The sequence below is a fragment of the Mesocricetus auratus genome, unplaced genomic scaffold (genome assembly GCF_017639785.1).
Source record: "Mesocricetus auratus isolate SY011 unplaced genomic scaffold, BCM_Maur_2.0 Super-Scaffold_100714, whole genome shotgun sequence".
Classification (NCBI taxonomy): domain Eukaryota; kingdom Metazoa; phylum Chordata; class Mammalia; order Rodentia; family Cricetidae; genus Mesocricetus; species Mesocricetus auratus.
In genome coordinates this window covers 10418321-10435116 of record NW_024429270.1, presented here as the reverse complement: position 1 = coordinate 10435116, position 16796 = coordinate 10418321, and the positions used below count along the sequence as shown (strand labels likewise).

At 46.7% G+C, this 16796-nt stretch overlaps 2 protein-coding genes across 4 annotated transcripts in view; one reads left to right on the top strand and one right to left on the bottom strand.

The window, feature by feature from the left end:
• Window positions 1-5561, bottom strand: part of Ces2 (carboxylesterase 2) — a 40834-nt gene extending 35273 nt beyond the window's left edge. For all 3 annotated transcript variants that reach the window (XM_040740784.1, XM_005078663.4, XM_040740785.1), the window contains exons 1-10: window positions 5410-5561; window positions 4606-4810; window positions 3350-3491; window positions 2635-2768; window positions 2296-2554; window positions 1765-1863; window positions 1392-1532; window positions 1185-1265; window positions 804-948; window positions 159-296 (exon numbers count right to left, since the gene is read on the bottom strand). In XM_040740784.1, the coding sequence (XP_040596718.1) occupies window positions 159-296; window positions 804-948; window positions 1185-1265; window positions 1392-1532; window positions 1765-1863; window positions 2296-2554; window positions 2635-2768; window positions 3350-3491; window positions 4606-4810; window positions 5410-5482 (1417 nt within the window). In that variant the 5' untranslated portion in view covers window positions 5483-5561. The remainder of the gene's footprint in view (window positions 1-158; window positions 297-803; window positions 949-1184; window positions 1266-1391; window positions 1533-1764; window positions 1864-2295; window positions 2555-2634; window positions 2769-3349; window positions 3492-4605; window positions 4811-5409) is intronic.
• Window positions 5562-13267: 7706 nt separating this feature from the next.
• On the top strand, window positions 13268-16796 carry Ciao2b (cytosolic iron-sulfur assembly component 2B). The gene is made up of 6 exons (XM_005078662.4): window positions 13268-13506; window positions 14875-15081; window positions 15240-15319; window positions 15568-15693; window positions 16106-16151; window positions 16560-16796. The coding sequence occupies exons 2-6, from the start codon at window positions 14937-14939 to the stop codon at window positions 16655-16657; spliced, it is 495 nt and encodes a 164-aa protein (XP_005078719.1). The 5' UTR covers window positions 13268-13506; window positions 14875-14936; the 3' UTR covers window positions 16658-16796.

Sequence of the window (16796 nt, the reverse complement as noted above, 5' to 3'; positions counted from 1 at the left end):
GGATTTGAAGTCCAATAATAGTATAACATTTTGAGCTACAATATGGTGTGAAAGGCTCTCCAAGAGCTTCAGTTTCCTCAGTTGGATAGTGAGATCAGTCATCTCTCAGGTACTCATCTGAGTCCCCATCCTATGCATGAAACAAAGGGAAGACTCACATTTGCTGCCCCAGTAGGAGGATCCAAAGACATAGAAAATATCATCACCATGGTCAGCCTTCACATGGGGTGGCCTGACATCTTTGAATAAGCTGCTTGGGTGCTGGAACTCATAGAAGTAGACAGGAGCAAGAGGACCTGGAAGTGTGGACACATTGTAACATAGTAGCCATTAGCCTGAAGCCACTCTGTCTCATCTTTTGTGTAAGATACCTTGGTCTAAAGTTGTATGGAATCACAATGACTGGGAGTTTAAGGAGTGTGTACCCCAAAGGCTAAAGCACAAGCCTTTATAAAGGCCTTGGTTAAACTATGACCTTAAGTAGTTTGAGGAAGTTGTAGGGCATCATTACCTCATTTCCCTCATCTGTGCCTGAAAAAGGTGCCATGCTCTTACACTAGCTATAAGGAATCACTGAGAGAAGCACCCTCAGAAGCCTCAGGCCAGAGAACAAATTAAGACACAGACGGGGACCTAGACACCAGAGGGCTGTCCTTAGACCCACAGCTCTGAGACATCTCAGAGAAATCAGGCTTCTTTTTTCTTTGTGACAGTACTGTAGATTAAGCATATATGCATATGAAGCAAGTGTTCTACCAGTAGCTAGAGTCCCAACCCAGAGCCATTCTTATAGACATATTCACTCTGAGCATGTGCTACTTGCAAGGCAGGGATCACAAACATGAAGTCTGCCATCATCTCCTGGAACTGTACTTGGAGAGTCTCGGGGTCTTCGGTGTCTCCCAAGTACTCCTCTATCAGCATATCAGTAAAATCAGGAGACAACATCTAATTCAGAGAGATCCAGAAAAGATGGGTGAGGAAAACTTCAGCTCCAGGAAGCAGTATCCTTGGGTGAAGAGAGGGGGATCTGGGATGGGAGAAGGTAAAGGAGCAATGAACAAGCTTGAGAGAGACCCCATCCCCAAACAGAGGCATACTCCATTATTTGATCAAATGGCTCTTGACATTGCCAGAAAACTAGAAGCTCTGTTTTCATTGGCCCACAACATTAAGAATCTTACCAATTGTGTTTGTGTTCTCTGTAAGCCAGCCTGAATGGTCTCTCTGTCCAATTTTTTTCCAGTATCAATGTTGCTCATGTACTAAGAGGTGGATAGAAAGGTTCAAGTTGATTTTGAAATAGGACGTAGTTGGGGTTATGGAGTTCTGAACACCATCTCCATCCAATGCATTCCCCAGTTAAGCAAGGAGTTGTATCTAGGACCTACCATTGGGATGTCCCAGCTATACTCATCATTGGTGACACCTATGATGCTGGGGACAGGTCGAAAATCAGCAGAGACCAACAGCTCCTCAGGGTGCCTGGGAAAGAACTCCCCATCTACCACAGCAGGGATGATCTTGAAGACCTGAAGGACATTCAAGGTGAGGGCTTAAGTTTATGGCCCAGATATTTTCTGATGTCAAATAATCCCATTATGTCCAAACACATTTAGTTTAGTTGAACTTATGTCCATGTTGCATTGATGGCTACAAGGGCATCAAGCCATGTGCATGGGGTAATTGTCCCTGAGTAAAAAGGACTTTCTGTTCCATTCCCTATTGAACCCCTTCCTAGACATTAACACCATGCAATCAAACCTTGGTAATAGCCAGAAGCTCCTCTTCGCTCTTGCCTCTCAGGCAGCCCACCAGGCTCTCTGAGTCCATCTGATCACATCCAGACAGGTTGGCCACCATCTGCACAGAGCACAAGCAGGAGCCTGTCCATCCTTCCAGGCAGAGGGGGGAATGTTTTCCTAATAATCCTAGCTAGTGTGGATGCCCCACAAATCGCATGGGGTAAGGTGTGTAAACTGCCGCAGGAATGCAATTGTTCCTTCTTTCCCAGTGTTGATATGAAATAGACAAGGGAGCTAATGTGCCTGCTCCTCTGATTCTGAACACAATGGAAGCTATGAGGTACAACTTTGGGGGCAGAATAAATATTCAGCTTACGTAAGACAGAGGAGTATGTATTCTGACCCTTGAAGATTTCACAAGGAGGAAGGAAGAGGAAATTCCCATTTACCTCCATGATGTTTATTGCCTTCACAGAGCAGACAGAACCAGGAGCTCTGAGAGTGAGGGCTGGTATAGGGGACTAAGGTGGGGAGAATTGAAGAAACTCACTGTGTAGACCACCTCAGCAGAGTGAGAGATGAGGCCAGGCATCACGGCCACTCCACTCTGCATAATAGCACCATGGAAGAGTCCTTGGGACATGGGAGACACAACATGTGAAGACACACTTATGCCACCTGCTGACTCGCCAAAAATAGTGACCCGGTCAGGGTTGCCTCCAAAGTGGGCAATATTCTGCTGGACCCAGCGTAGGGCTGCAACCTGGTCCAGGTAGCCCCAGTTGCCTCTGGCATACTGGTCTCCAGTGCTGTGAAGTGGCAGGAAAAGAAATCACAGGGTTGTCCTGTTTCTGTTCTGCCTCCAATTCCCTGCCCAGCCCTGGCTCACCTGAAGTAACCCAGGACACCCAGGCGGTACTGGATAGTGACCACCACGATGTCCTCAATGGCTGCTAGCTTTGATCCATCATACATGGAAGCCATACCCATGACCAATCCACCACCATGGATCCACACCATCACCTGGGAAAAAAAATAAAATAAAATAAGAGATCACCCCTCTTACCCTGCCCAAATGCCACCTGTCATCTAGAATATTCATTTCTTTGTCTCTGAAGCTGCCCACATAGACAGATTCCAGCTGCCATGATCTGATGAAGAATTCAAGTCCCATCAGAAAGAAAAGTCTCTCAACATTTATTCTGTCTTATGAACCAAAGTCTGTCTCCAACACTCCAGGAGCCCCTCAGAGGTGAAAAAAAGACATGTGCCTTTCATGATTGTATGAAAATAAAACGAGTGCCCTCCATACTTAAGTAGCCAAACAGATGACTCAATTCTTTAGATAATCCCAAAGTTCATCTATTAGAAACCTGACTGCATTTTCTGGGCACAAGACCTGTACTCATTAAGTTACAGATTCTAACTTATCAGTGCCTTCAGGGGTTTCTGTTCCTAAGCCCAAGAGTTAAATTCTTAAAGTGGGCAACAGGGCATTCTTGGACATAATATCAGGGTCTATTCTGAAGCAAAGCCCAGACTGAACTTAGCCCTCCTATATTCCTTCAGATGAAAGGTCCTTCCAACCCTAGCCTGACACTCACAGGCAGGTTGGAGCCCTCGGAGGCATGAGCAGGTGAGTAGATGCTGAGGTACAGGCAGTCTTCAGACATAGAAAGAAGAGGTGGGGTGCTTTTGAACAGGGTCTCAAATAATGCATTCATTTCAGTGATACTCTGTGGACACCTGTCGGCAATAGTAAACAATTATTCTAAGAACTGAGCAGTAGTTAAAGCCAGAACCTGGGTAGATTTGCTCCTAAAAAAAACTACCTGCTGGGAATATGAGATCATTTTCTAAAGTCTCTCTTGGGGCTGGAGTGATAACTCAGCGGTGACAATCCCTGGCTGCTCTTCTGTAGGACCTGAGTTAGATCCCCAGCACTGACACAACAGCTCACAACCCCTGTAACCACAGTCTCAGGGAATCTGAGGACACTAAATGACATGGACCACAAGCATACATGCAGCAAAACACCCAAATATATACAATAATAAATTACAAAATTAAGTCCCTTCTACACAGATAATGGCCTCAGGCTCTGAGTAAGCTGTGATGGAGCCCAGACCTCCAGATAGAGATTTGGACTTTATCTACTGGGAGGTCAGGAAATTGAGGGCCCTGCGTGTCTCCATGGCAGCCTTTGACCATGGGTTTCGACACTTTTACCACTTTTCTCTGTCCTCATTGAGGCCTGACACAGGTGAGCCGCCCCTACAGAGCTATTGCATAAATGAGTATGAATTAGTTTCCCCCAAGATAACAGGACCTCCTTCACCTAAAGTCAGAATTTCCAGGGTTCCTCATCTCTCCCACAGGCTTTCTAGTTGTTAGGACGTACACTTGTTCCTTGTCAAGTGGCGTCTGGCCACATGGCTGGCACAGTGACTGTGGAGGGTATAGTCCTTTGGAGACCACTGCTTCACTATTTAGGCCCTTCAGTTTCTGCTATTAAACACAGGAGTTCTTCTGGTTAAGGGATGGAGCTTCATCTCCTCCCAAAGACGTTTCTCCTCGTGTCAGAGACACATGACATATCCTGACCCTCAAGACAAATGTACCTGTGCTCGTATCTGCAGTACTCAAGGCTAGCTCCTTGTGGGTGCCAACCACTGTGCCCAGAGACTGGCACACGTTGCTCCATTCTGAATTTCTTGGGAAAATGTGTGTGAGAATCCCCCTTACTCCATGAAGAAAGGGAACTGGATATGTAAAGTAGGAACCACTGCGGCCTGGGTCACAGCTCACAACACTAGCCCACTCCAGGGCTTGAAACCCATTGGGCCCCAGAAGAGCTTACATGGCTGGATGAGAAGTTCCATCCCTCACACCACTCCATGGTTCAGGGGGCTCAGGAGGAGCGAACCGCAGAGGCCCTACAGGTGGCTTGGCAAAGGGAATTCCCAGGAAGGTGTGAACTCCCAAGTTGATGTCCTCCAAGTAGACAAGGCTGCCCTGCACCTGTCCGGTGTGTGTGTTCCTGACGGGGCTGGATGACTCCTGTCCTGTAAATAAAGAGGTGACCGCTGGGTTATTCTGCTCAATCAGCCACTGTTGTTTCTCCATCCTCGGTATCCTCTTGTCAGCCTCATCAAAAGCCCCTGGACTGAAAACGCAGCTTCTTCCTATTTCCTGCCTATTACAGTCTTCACTGAGGTACTGCCAGGTCTAGTCCATTGACCAGACTCATTTAGGAACCATGAGACTCGATCAGCCCTGTGAGCTTGCAGCACTGGGTCACATATGTGTCAACGGCACAGTCTCCTGTCCATCAACTCTGTGTGAGCCGGTATAGGGACTATAGGAGTCACATGGAAAATTATCCCACGTAGCCTAGCTACATGCACAATGTTTCATCCTCTCTGTTCCTCTGTCCCCTGACCTTTAGATCCAACGTAACTGGGAGCCCATCATAGCTCCTCAGTATTGGAGGTCCTCTGGGACCACAGACCCCTTGTTTGATAGAGGTACTAGCCTGTGGGCTTTTGTGGGGCATTAGGAGATGCACAGTTCCCATACTGCCATCTCCACTGGCCCCTTCCTCCCTGGTAGTGTTACTCCTGCAGTCTCAGCCAATCAAGTTTTCCTCCCTCGGTAGTCTCACCATGCACATGGAAGAGAAGCAGAAGCCCACAGGTCACAGAATTCAGCCATCCAGGAAGTCTGTCCGATAGCATGATTACCTCCCAGTCCTGAATCTGTGCTGCTGTGCAATTGACCTCATGTTAGTATCACAAATATATGAACCTTGCCCAGACAGGAACTTGGAACCAAAGAGAGTAGGCACAGTGTGGGCAAGGGGGCAGCACAGGTCAAAGTCCTTGAACTCTACTGACGGGACCACGTGGTGGGAACCAATGAGCAGCAAGTGAGGCAAAGCTGCCTCCCATTCCTGCTCTTCCTTTCATCCCTTGGGAGGCAGAGCAGGAATTCTGAAGCCCTCTCTCCAAATCGGGAGTCACCATTTTCAGGCTTATTAAGCGGGCACACAAGACACTTAATGAAGGTATTGGAGTAAAGAGGAGGGGGGAGAAATCTATAGCTGGAGAAGCTGGGGGCTTTTCTGAGTAGATGTATACTCAGGATGTCACAGATGGAGAGTGGAGTAGAACTTGAGGATATGTGAACTGGGTAAAGGAGAGCTGTGTACACATGCCCACCACCCTGAAAACACCTCCCTGCTTTCGGGACTTACACTTTCCTGAGTCCACATGGCTTCAGGGTCCATCATCCCTTACATTGATGTTAGGGTCTGCATGTACCCTTCCCTGTTGTGCCTTAACTGTCATTGAAATTGCAACTCTGCCACCAGAGCATATCTGCTTTGCCTCCTTACTGTAGCCACCCTGGTGGACAGCTTCTATCAAGTTCTCAGTTCGTTACCCACATGCATGAGGGCTGCTGGCTCTAACACTGAGGGCAGTCTGGGCCCTCAGGGCCTGAATTAAGGTTGGAATACAGGCCCTTGAGCAGAAGTTTCAGAAGCATGGTGAACCTTGGCAAACTACACCTGAGAGTACAGAATCAGGAGCTCCCACCTAGCCCATCCTGATTTCTCGAAGGTAGTGTCATGAGGCTCAATCTCAGAAAGACTTTAGAGCCACCTAAGAACTGGCCTTGGCTCCATTTTCCAGAGGTCTATGGAACCCACAAAACAACACAGAAAGACTTGCTCTGTGACAATTTTCTGATCATTTCCCTGGTATAGTGCAATCAGTGCTTGTCCTATCACCTGCTCTCAATTAGCTGTCCCCTCTTCAGCCCACCCTGTGGTCCCAGCTCCTGTCTAGCGGAAATGCTCCCTCTACTCTCAATTCCATGATTGAAGGAGCAGCTGAGGTGTGGAGGCTGAAGGTCCTCAGCTCCTCCAAGCTCAGAGTCTTAGAACCAGTGTCATTAGTTAACTGGCATCATGGTAATCTTCCGAGTCCCGGGCTCCCTCGCCAAGCTAAAGGAGAGTCCACATGCACTCTGCTACTTACTGCCCTGTCATTTAGAGGCAATGTGTTGATGATGGCAAAGGCCATAGAAAGTACGGAATGGAGAGACTCACTAGCAATTTTCTGTATACGAGGAAATTGTGAAAGTGTGCGTGTGTGTGTGTGTGTGTGTGTGTGTGTGTGTGTGTATGTGTGTGTGTAGAGAAGGGAGGAAAGCTCAGGGAAGCATCTGAAATGAGACACCACTACACACCCATTGAATATAATCAGATTATGACCCACAACTAAATGTATTGGCAAAGACATAAAACTACATATGCCTAGAGGGGAAGTAAAATGATTATTACATAGTGATAGGGGAAGGCAGCTACACATTTTCTCTGAAAGTTAAACACATTCATTTTATGACTCAACAATTCTAATTTCAGGACTTCAGCCTGAAGAAACAAATGAATGTCATCACACTAAGTCATGGGGTTTGTTTGCTTGCTTGCTTGTATTTTTTGTAGTTATTTTGAGTCAGAGTCTCTCTACATAGCGCTGGCTGTCTGAAAAACCCACTCTCTAGACCAGGCTGGCAGATTCACCTGCCTTTACCTCCTGAGTGGTGGGATTAAAGGCATGTGCCACCATGCCCAGGTAAGTCTTGCTTGAAAATATGTATACAGCTTGATTAAAATAGCCCAAATCAGGGGGCTGGAGAGATGGCTCAGTGGTTAAGAGCACTGACTGCTCTTTCAAAGGACCTAGGTTCAATTCCCAGCATCCACGTGGCAGCTCACAACTGTCTGTAATTCCAGTTCCAGAGTACCTGACACCCATGGCAAAGCACCAATGCATATAAAATAAAATTAGTAAATTTATTTTAAAAATAGCCCAAACCAGAAGTCACTCAGGTGGGCACCAACAGGTGAGTGGGTACAAGGTGGTGTGCTCTCTCACAGTCAAAGGAAAATGTTATTTGTATCTCAAAGACATCATGCTCAGTGACAGAACCTTTTATGTGATAGGGTAGACAAGACCTAGATGTTTCTGAATTATATTTCATTTCCAAACTTCAGCTCCAGAAAGCAGTCAGTTGGTTGCCAGGGAGCAGGGTTCAGGTCAATGATTAATGAAAAGGAACATAGAGAACCATTTGTTGTTTAATCAGAAAATAAATAGTCTCATACCTGAAATGGGTGTGGTTACATGCCTCATACATTTACTCCAATACACTAAACTAAATGAGTGAATTTGACTACATACTTACCATTTGACAACAAACTCCACAAAAATAAGGCTATTTCTGAAATCTAAAAAGTCTCCTGCTAACACTCTTGATGGTGTGTCCTGTTTGCTGAAATATGCTTGCCTTAAATAGATGGAGAGAGGGAGGAGAGATCATATGTGCAAAGGGGGTCAAGATCATCATGAGAAAGACCACAGAGACAGTTGACCGGAGCTAGTGGGAGCTCACAGACTCTTGACTGATACCTAGGGAATCCACATGGGACTGAACTAGGTCCTCTGAATGTGGGTGATGGTTATGTGGCTTGATCTGTTGGGGGGCCCCTGGAAGTGGGACCAGGACTTATCCTGGTGCATGAACTGGCTTCTAGGAGCCCATTACCTATGGCGGGACACCTTGCCCAGCCTGATTCATGGGGGAGGTGCTTGGCCTTGCCTCAGCTTGGAAGCCCAAACTCTGGTGACTCCCCAAGAGACTCCTTATCCCCTCTGAGGAGTAGATGGGGTGAGATGGTGAGAAATGGTGAAGCAGAAGAAGGGTAGAGAGGGGGAACTGGGGTTGGAATATAAAATGAAAAACAACTTTTAATTAAATTTATAAGTAAATGTAGATTAAGTAAATAAACAAATAAATAAATAAATATGCTTGCCTGGCAACCAGCAATATGTTCAGTCTCCAGGAGAGAAGTACCATTCTGAGGCCCTGCATCCAGGCCTGCATTCCAGTACCTAGGGATTGCCTGGGAACTGCACATAGCTTCTCATCCCGGCGGGAGCCAAGCACCCCAGATTCCAGGTCTTCTCTTCCACCAAGGAGACCAGGAAACCAGTGGATGCAGATAAACAAGCCCCCCCCATCCCAGCTTGCCTTCCAGTGACTGGGGATGGCCACAGAGCTTCCCACCCCGGCTGGAGCCAGACACCCCAGTTCCCAGTTCTTCTCTTCCACCAAGGAGACCAGGGGACCATCTGGTCCAGCAGAACCAGGTAAAACAGGCCCTGCATCCAGGCCTGCATTCCAGTGCCTGGGGACTGCCTGGGAACTGCCACAGAGCTTCCCATCCTGGCGGGAGCCACATACCCCAGATCCCAAGTCTTCTCTTCCACCAAAGGGACCAGGGAACCAGGTGGGAGGTTAAGCACCCCAGGTTTCTGGTCTCCTGAACATAACACCAGTAGCACAGACAATGAGATCGACAATTAACAAATGGGACCTCCTGAAACTGAGAAGCTTCTGTAAGGCAAAGGACACAGTCAGCAAGACAAAAAGGCAGCCCACAGAATGGGAAAAAATATTCACTAACCCCACATCTGACAGAGGGTTGATCTCCAAAATTTACAAAGAACTCAAGAAGCAAGTCTCTAAAACACCTAAGGATCCAATTAAAAAGTGGGCTACAGAAGTAAATAGAGAATTTCAAAATGGCTGAGAGGCACTTGAGATAGTGTTCACCATCCTTAGCCATCCAGGAAATGCAAATCAAAACAACTCTGAGATACCATCTCACTCCTGTCAGAATGGCTAAAATTAAAAACACCAACGACAATTTATGCTGGAGAGGATGTGGTGAAAGGGGAACACTCCTCCACTGCTGGTGGGAGTTTCAACTTGTACAGCCACTTTGGAAATCAGTATGGAGATTCCTCAGGAAAATGGGAATAAACCTACCACAAGACCCAGCAACTCCACTCTTAGGCATATATCCAAAAGATGCCCATTCATACAACAAGAATGCCTGTTCCACTATGTTCGTAGCAGCATTATTTGTAATAGCCAGAACTTGGAAGCAACCTAGATGCCCCTCAACCAAAGAGTGGATAGAGAAAATATGGTACATTTACACAATGGAGTACTATTCAGCAAAAAAAAACAATGGAATCCTGAAATTTGCAGGCAAATGGATGGCACTAGAAGAAACCATCCTGAGCGAGGTAACCCAGTCACAAAAATAGAAACATGGCATGTACTCTCTCATATATGGATTTTAGACATAGATCTGGGGAATGCCAGCCTACAACCCCATGGCCAGAGAGTCTGGGAAACAGAAACTTCATTCAGTGGCTGATGGAAGAAGAGGCAGACTCCCAAGGCTAAGCACTGAGCTGAACTCAAGAAATCCAGTGACAGAGAAGGAGGATTGATGACCAAAGGGATTAAGCCTGGGCTGTTTTAACCCCCAGAAACAGCTGACCTGACAAGGGTTAGCTCTTAAATGCCAGACTGATGCCTGGGAATCCAGCATGGGACTGACCAAGACCCCCTAAATGTGGGTGTCAGTGAGGAGGCCTAGGTAATCTATTGAGCCTTGGGCAGTAGATCAGTATTTATCCCGGATATACAAATGGACTTTGGACTCCTATCCAACAATGAGAGATACACTCTTACCCTGAACTCTTGGGGGAGGATCTAGGCCCTGCCCTGGATGAAATGACAGACTATAGACACCCCCGTGGAGGGCCTCACCCTCCCTGGGGAAATGAGGGGATATTGGGGGGGTTGGTGGGAGGGCATGGGAAGAGGGGAGGGAAATGGAGAGGGACCTGGAATTGACATGTGAAGCAACCTTGTTTCTAATTTAAATTTAAATATATATATGCATAGATAGATAGATAGATAAGTAGATAGATAGATAGATAGATAGATAGATAGATAGATAGATAGTACCAGTCTGAGTTCAAAGACTGGCTAGCATCCTGTAGAACTTTATCTTTGTCTGCCCTCTGGTGTCCACAGTGAGCAATGCAAGAGTTGTCACTTTGTGATGTCCTGTGATTGGTCATCAATAAAGTGGATGAAAAATGACTTATCCAAATTAACAAAATCAGAAACAAAAACGGGGACATAACAAAAGACACTGAGAAAATCCATAGAATCATCAGGTTATACTTCAAAAACCAGTACTTGACAAAAATTGGAAAACCTTAAGGAGATGGACAATTTTCTAGATAAGTACCACATACCAAAATTAAACCAAGAACAGATAAACAATTTAAATATACCTGTAACCCCTAAGGAAGCGGAAAAAGTTATCAATAGTCTCCCAACCAAAAAAAATCCCAGGCCCAAATGGTTGCAGTACAGATTTTTACCAAATGCTTAAAGAAGATCTAATACCAATACTCATCAAATTATTCTACACAATAAAAACAGAAGGAACATTGCCAAACTGTTTTTATGAGGCTACAGTTACCCTGACACCCAAACCACACAAAGACACAACTAAAAAGAGAATTACAGACCAGTTTCCCTCATGAACATAGATGCAAAAATACTCAACAAAATACTGAAAAACCGAATTCAAGAACACATCAGAAAATCATCCTCCATGACCAAGTAGGATTCATCCCAAAGATGCATGAATGGTTCAACATATGAAAATCCATCAATGCAATCCACCATGTAAACAAACTGAAAAAATTGTATGATCGTCTCATCATATGCTGAAAAAGCCTCTGACAAAATTCAACACCCCTTCATGATAAAGGTCTTGGAGAGAATAGAATTGCAAGGAACATACCTAAACATAACAAAGGCAATATACAATAATCCAACAGTCAACACAAAACTGAATGGAAAGAAATTCCACTGAAATCAGGAACAAGACAAGGCTGTTCACTCTATCCATATCTATTCAACATAGTACTTGGAAGTCCTAGATAGAGCAATAAGACAACAAAAGGAGACCAAAGGGATACAAATTGGAAAAGAAGTCAAATTCTCGTTATTTGCTGATGATATGATAGTTTATATAAGTAATCCGAAAAATTCCACCAGGGAACTCCTAAAAGTGATAAATACCTTCGGTAATGTAGCAGGATACAAGATTAACTCAAAAAAAAGTAGCTCTCCTATATACAGATGATAAACAAGCTGAGAAAGAAATCAAAGAAACATCACCCTTCACAATAGCCACAAATAACATAAAATATCTTGGGATAACTCTAACCAAACAAGTGAAAGACCTGCATGACAAGAACTTCAAGTCTTTAAAGAAAGAAATTAAAGAAGACATCAGAAAATGGAAAGATCTCCCATGCTCTTGGATAGATAGAATCAACATAGTTAAAATGGCAATCCTACCAGAAGTAATCTACAGATTCAGTGCAATCCCCATCGAAATCCCAGCACAATTCTTCACAGATCTGGGAAGAACAATATTCAACTTCATATGGAAAAACAAAAAAAAATCCAGCATATCCAAGACAATCCTGTACAATACAGGATAATCTGGAGGCATCACCACCCCCAACTTCAAGCTCTACTATAGTGCTATGGTAATGAAAACAGTTTGGTATTGGCATAAAAACAGACAGGTGGATCAATAGAATAGAATCAGATATGCTGATATCAACCCACACACTTATAAACACTTAACTTTTTACAAAGAAGCTAAAATATAAAATGGAAAAAGGAAAGCTTGTTCAACAAATGGTGCTGGTATAACTAGCTATCAACATGTAGAAGAATGCAAATAGATCCATATCTGTCGCCATACACAAAACTCAAGGCCAAATGGATCAAAGACCTCAATATAAATCCATCCACACTGAGCTTCATAGAAGAGAAAGTGGGGAATATATTTGAATGCATACACAAGGAGATCACTTCCTAAATATCACAGACACTGAGAGCAACAATTAATAAACGGGACTCTTGAAACTGAGAAGCTTCTGTAAAACAAGAACATGATAACAAGACAAAATGACTCTCTACAGAATGGGAAAAGTTCTTCACCAACCCCACATCTGACATAGGATTGATCTCCAAAATATACAAAGAATTCAAGAAATCAGACATCAAACTACCAAATAATGAGAATCCACTTATGCTGATACAGGAAGTTGTGCCATGCTGTGAGGCAAAGTGAGCTTTGTGTCTGGTAGTGAAAAAGCGCAGCTCCAGAAGGGCACAAATCCGTGACCACATTGTGAAAACATAAGCATAAGTGCTCACTCCTGTAAATCCTGGACATTCATATAAGACCCTGCCAACCCGATCGTCCCTGAGAAACCAAGCCTGAATGGGACAGAGAGGATGGGACCCAACTCTGTCCTCTAGTGGTTGTAAATGATTCTGAGCCCAGGAGTCAGATCCAAACCGGAAACAGGATTGAGTCAGGCTGAAGTTTCTGCCTGCTACTGGGAGGAGCTGAGGAATACAGTGAGTGCTGCTTCCTCAGGGCAGATCAGATTCAAGTGGCCTGGTGGGAGGTCACCAGGGTCCACATTAGGATGCCCCGGGGTGAGAGACACATACCCTGGACATAGTACCATCCTGGCTCAGCTGCTAATAGGGCCTAAAGACTGCCTAACACATGCCTTGGAAGCCAAGCCATTCTTTTGCCCCAACTCCAGGTCGAGTGCATGGGGAACAGAACACAGGGGGCCTCCTAATGCAGGCGTGCGGCTAGGAGTTTCTGTATCCCCCTGGACAAGGAACCTTGCTGGGAGCGCTTTTCATCAGTCAATGCTGGAGAGTACATTCGGAAGCAATGCCAGAGGGACGGTATTATTGCCGTCATTATCCTATGGTAAGTAACAGCTCCAACCACTTCCACAGCCACTCGCAGAGAATGAAAATGTCCCAACCCAACCCTCATCCACCCAGAGGTTTCTAACCTCCAAGTTCAGCACTCCTCAGAGCTCCTTATGCCTGACTGGATCCTATATTGGCTATCCTCAGAAATTTCTGACTCTCCTCATGCTACAGGAGACCGTGGGTCCCTAAATGCTTTTGACAGTTCACAGGGTGGGTACACTGCTCCCAGTCCTCAACCCTTCACTAGCTTCTCTCAATGGTGTATCCTCACTCTCAGTCTCTACACAATTGTGTAGTTCTAATCAAGTCGCTGTCCCCTGCCAGGGTCTCCTCCTGTACTAGGAAGAGGAGAATCAAGGGCCCACACACCATAGAATATAAACAGCCAGAAATTCTGTCTGGCCACGTTTTCTTCAGTGTCTTGGTTTGTGTCTGTGCTGCCGTGAGGCATGCCGTGCTTCGCAGACAGGCGACAGCAGACTGCAGTGTGCCTCTGCCCAACAAGCAGGGGTAGCCTCCTCCAAGAGGGAATGGAACCCCTGTGAGACACCAGGAACCTTTGTCTTCAGTCTTGAGTCACTGTGTTAACCTCCCCTGTAATCGCATTCCCATTGTGGAGTTGTGGTTGAAGGAGAGTGCAGAAAGGTTTAACTGGTACATGCTTGGCCCCAGATGGAGAACAGGGTAGGGCCGACCTTCAGGCAATTGGATCTGGATGAGGAGAACTGCACAGAGAGTGAGGGCGGGGGGGGCTGGGGGGGCTTCATTCGAAAAAATCATTTTTGCTCAGGACTAATAGCTTACGGGGTCCGCCTTCAAATATACACCATCTTCTCTATTTTAGTTCCTGTTCTGAAAGGCTATGTCGGCCCTCCTCAACTCATACGTGAATGTGACGTTTTTCAATGACACCTTTCCCCTATAGGCCTTTCTTCCCCGGTAGAATTCAAATTTATGATCGATCGCTTGTCTACATAAAAAGCATGTAATTAGCGCCTGCCGATCCCTGCTCAGGGAAACCAGCGTGTGGATCTATGGTTCCGAGATAGCCTGAGAGCGAGCTTGAGCATCCGCATGTCCTTTCCGCCTAGCCTCCTGAAGGGGGTGGTAGAGGTTCAAACTCAAGGGGCATTTGTCAAACGGAATTAGCTTCAGCACTCCAGATCCCAGCAGGATCGCACGGCCAAGAGCCGCGGGAGTCTCTTCTGATGCCCTGGCTAGAGCTACCAGCATTTTTCCGGCTCAGAGTAGCAGGCACGACAAACACACTGCTTCTTGCAAACTACCCGTCGAATCCCGGGAGCCTGGTATGTCCTTTGCGCGACCCCGTAGCCACACCACGCCCTCTACTCATTCCCAGGAAGTGCGCCGTAGCAGCGGAAGTACACACCACCCGGGGGTTGTGGGAACCGCAGTTCCGGGATGGTGGGCGGCGGCGGTGGTGGCCGCGCTGGGCTTCTAGAGAACGCCAACCCCCTCATCTATGAACGCTCCGGGGAGCGGCCAGTGACGGCGGGCGAGGAAGACGAGGAGGTGCCCGACAGCATCGATGCCCGCGAGATCTTCGATATCCGCCGCAGCTGGGAGCTGGCGGGACGGTGGGGGCCTGGGGTACCGGGAAGAAGTGATGTGCAACGCGGTGGTTGGAGGGGTGTCCCGGTTAGGCATGCCCGCAGAGCTTTTGAGTGGGCCAAAACCTAGACTTCCCTTTCCTTCACTTGGCACATCTTATTCGCTCCATTAATGACCCGGAGCATCCACTGACGCTAGAGGAATTAAACGTCGTAGAACAAGTTCGGATTCAGGTGAGTCAAGAGTGTGATAGCCTGTCCAGAGTAGTTTAAAAGGTTCCCTAATACGGTAGAGGCTGGCGTTCTCCATTCATAAGCACCTCAGAGGAACTTTGGGCGGGAGGTTGTTTTTTTCCAGATTATGGATGTTAACAGCTGAAGTCCATAAAAGTTAGGTCACTTGCCCAAATCAATAAACTAAAGAGAGGGTTTCGGTGCTCCGGGCGGCCGTGTGATCTTTATAATCTCCCCTGTCGACACAGGTTAGCGACCCCGAGAGCACGGTGGCGGTGGCTTTCACGCCCACCATTCCACACTGCAGCATGGCCACGCTTATAGGCCTTTCTATCAAAGTCAAGCTTCTTCGATCCCTTCCCCAGCGGTTCAAGGTCAGTTGGAGTCCAGCCTAAGGGTGAAACAACTACTGAGGAGAGAGAGAGAGAGGGGGGACATCAGAGTGGAGCCTGGAAGGACCCCAGCTCGCAGAGACCAACTGCGAGGAAACGCCAAGCTGATTTGACAAGGATACTGGAAATACTCCAGAAGATAGTGAGGAATGTGGTAGGAAGGGCAGATGAAGATGGGCTTGATTGATGGAGGCACTGGCAGACCTGTACATCAGGAGCAGCTGGCAAGGGCCTTGGGTAGAAGTAGATTGGCTGCAGGTGGACTTGGGGTGGGACGGAAGTGCCGGGATCGAGAGGCGTGATTGGAAGGGAGGGTGGTGTGGAGGTGGCGTCCGGAGGGAAGGGACCAAAAAGGGATGAATAAGTGCTCAGGCCCAGGTTGTCTTCCTCCCAGATGGATGTGCACATTACACCCGGGACCCACGCCTCGGAGCATGCAGGTTCGTGTGAGCTGGTGGGGAGGTTAATTTTTGCCCCCCCCTTGGGCCCCAAACTGTGTGAGACTTCCCCTTTGCCACAGTAGTTTATAAGGAAGAGTATGGCTAGGGGGTCTAAGTGAATAAAAAATTAATCAGGCTACAGCGTAGACCTGACCTAAGTCTCCTACTTCCCATGAGCTTCCCTCCCATGTTCTCCCAGGACATGTGTCAGTCTTCCAGGGATACTAGGAGGCAGCTAAGCAGTCCCTGGAGGTCTGGGGTGTTCTTGAAAAATAAGAATATGGCACAGTTGATAAGGAGTCCTGGGAAGGTGGTAGGAGATGGTTATTGTAGAGACCCAGTCTGAACTGAGGCTCCCAGCCTGCCTAAAGTTGCCTTAACCCTATTTTTATACCCTTTCCTACCTAGTGAACAAACAGCTTGCAGATAAGGAGCGAGTGGCAGCTGCCCTGGAGAATACCCACCTGCTAGAGGTCGTTAATCAGTGTCTGTCAGCCCGATCATGAACCTGGCTTTTGACCACCAGCCTGCACACAGGTGTCCTGGCCTCAGCTCCACCAAGGGCTTGTGGCTTTGTTTTCTTGAATCACTGACAATGAGAAACTAACCTTTTTCATTTTGTAATAAACCCTTAATTTATATTCA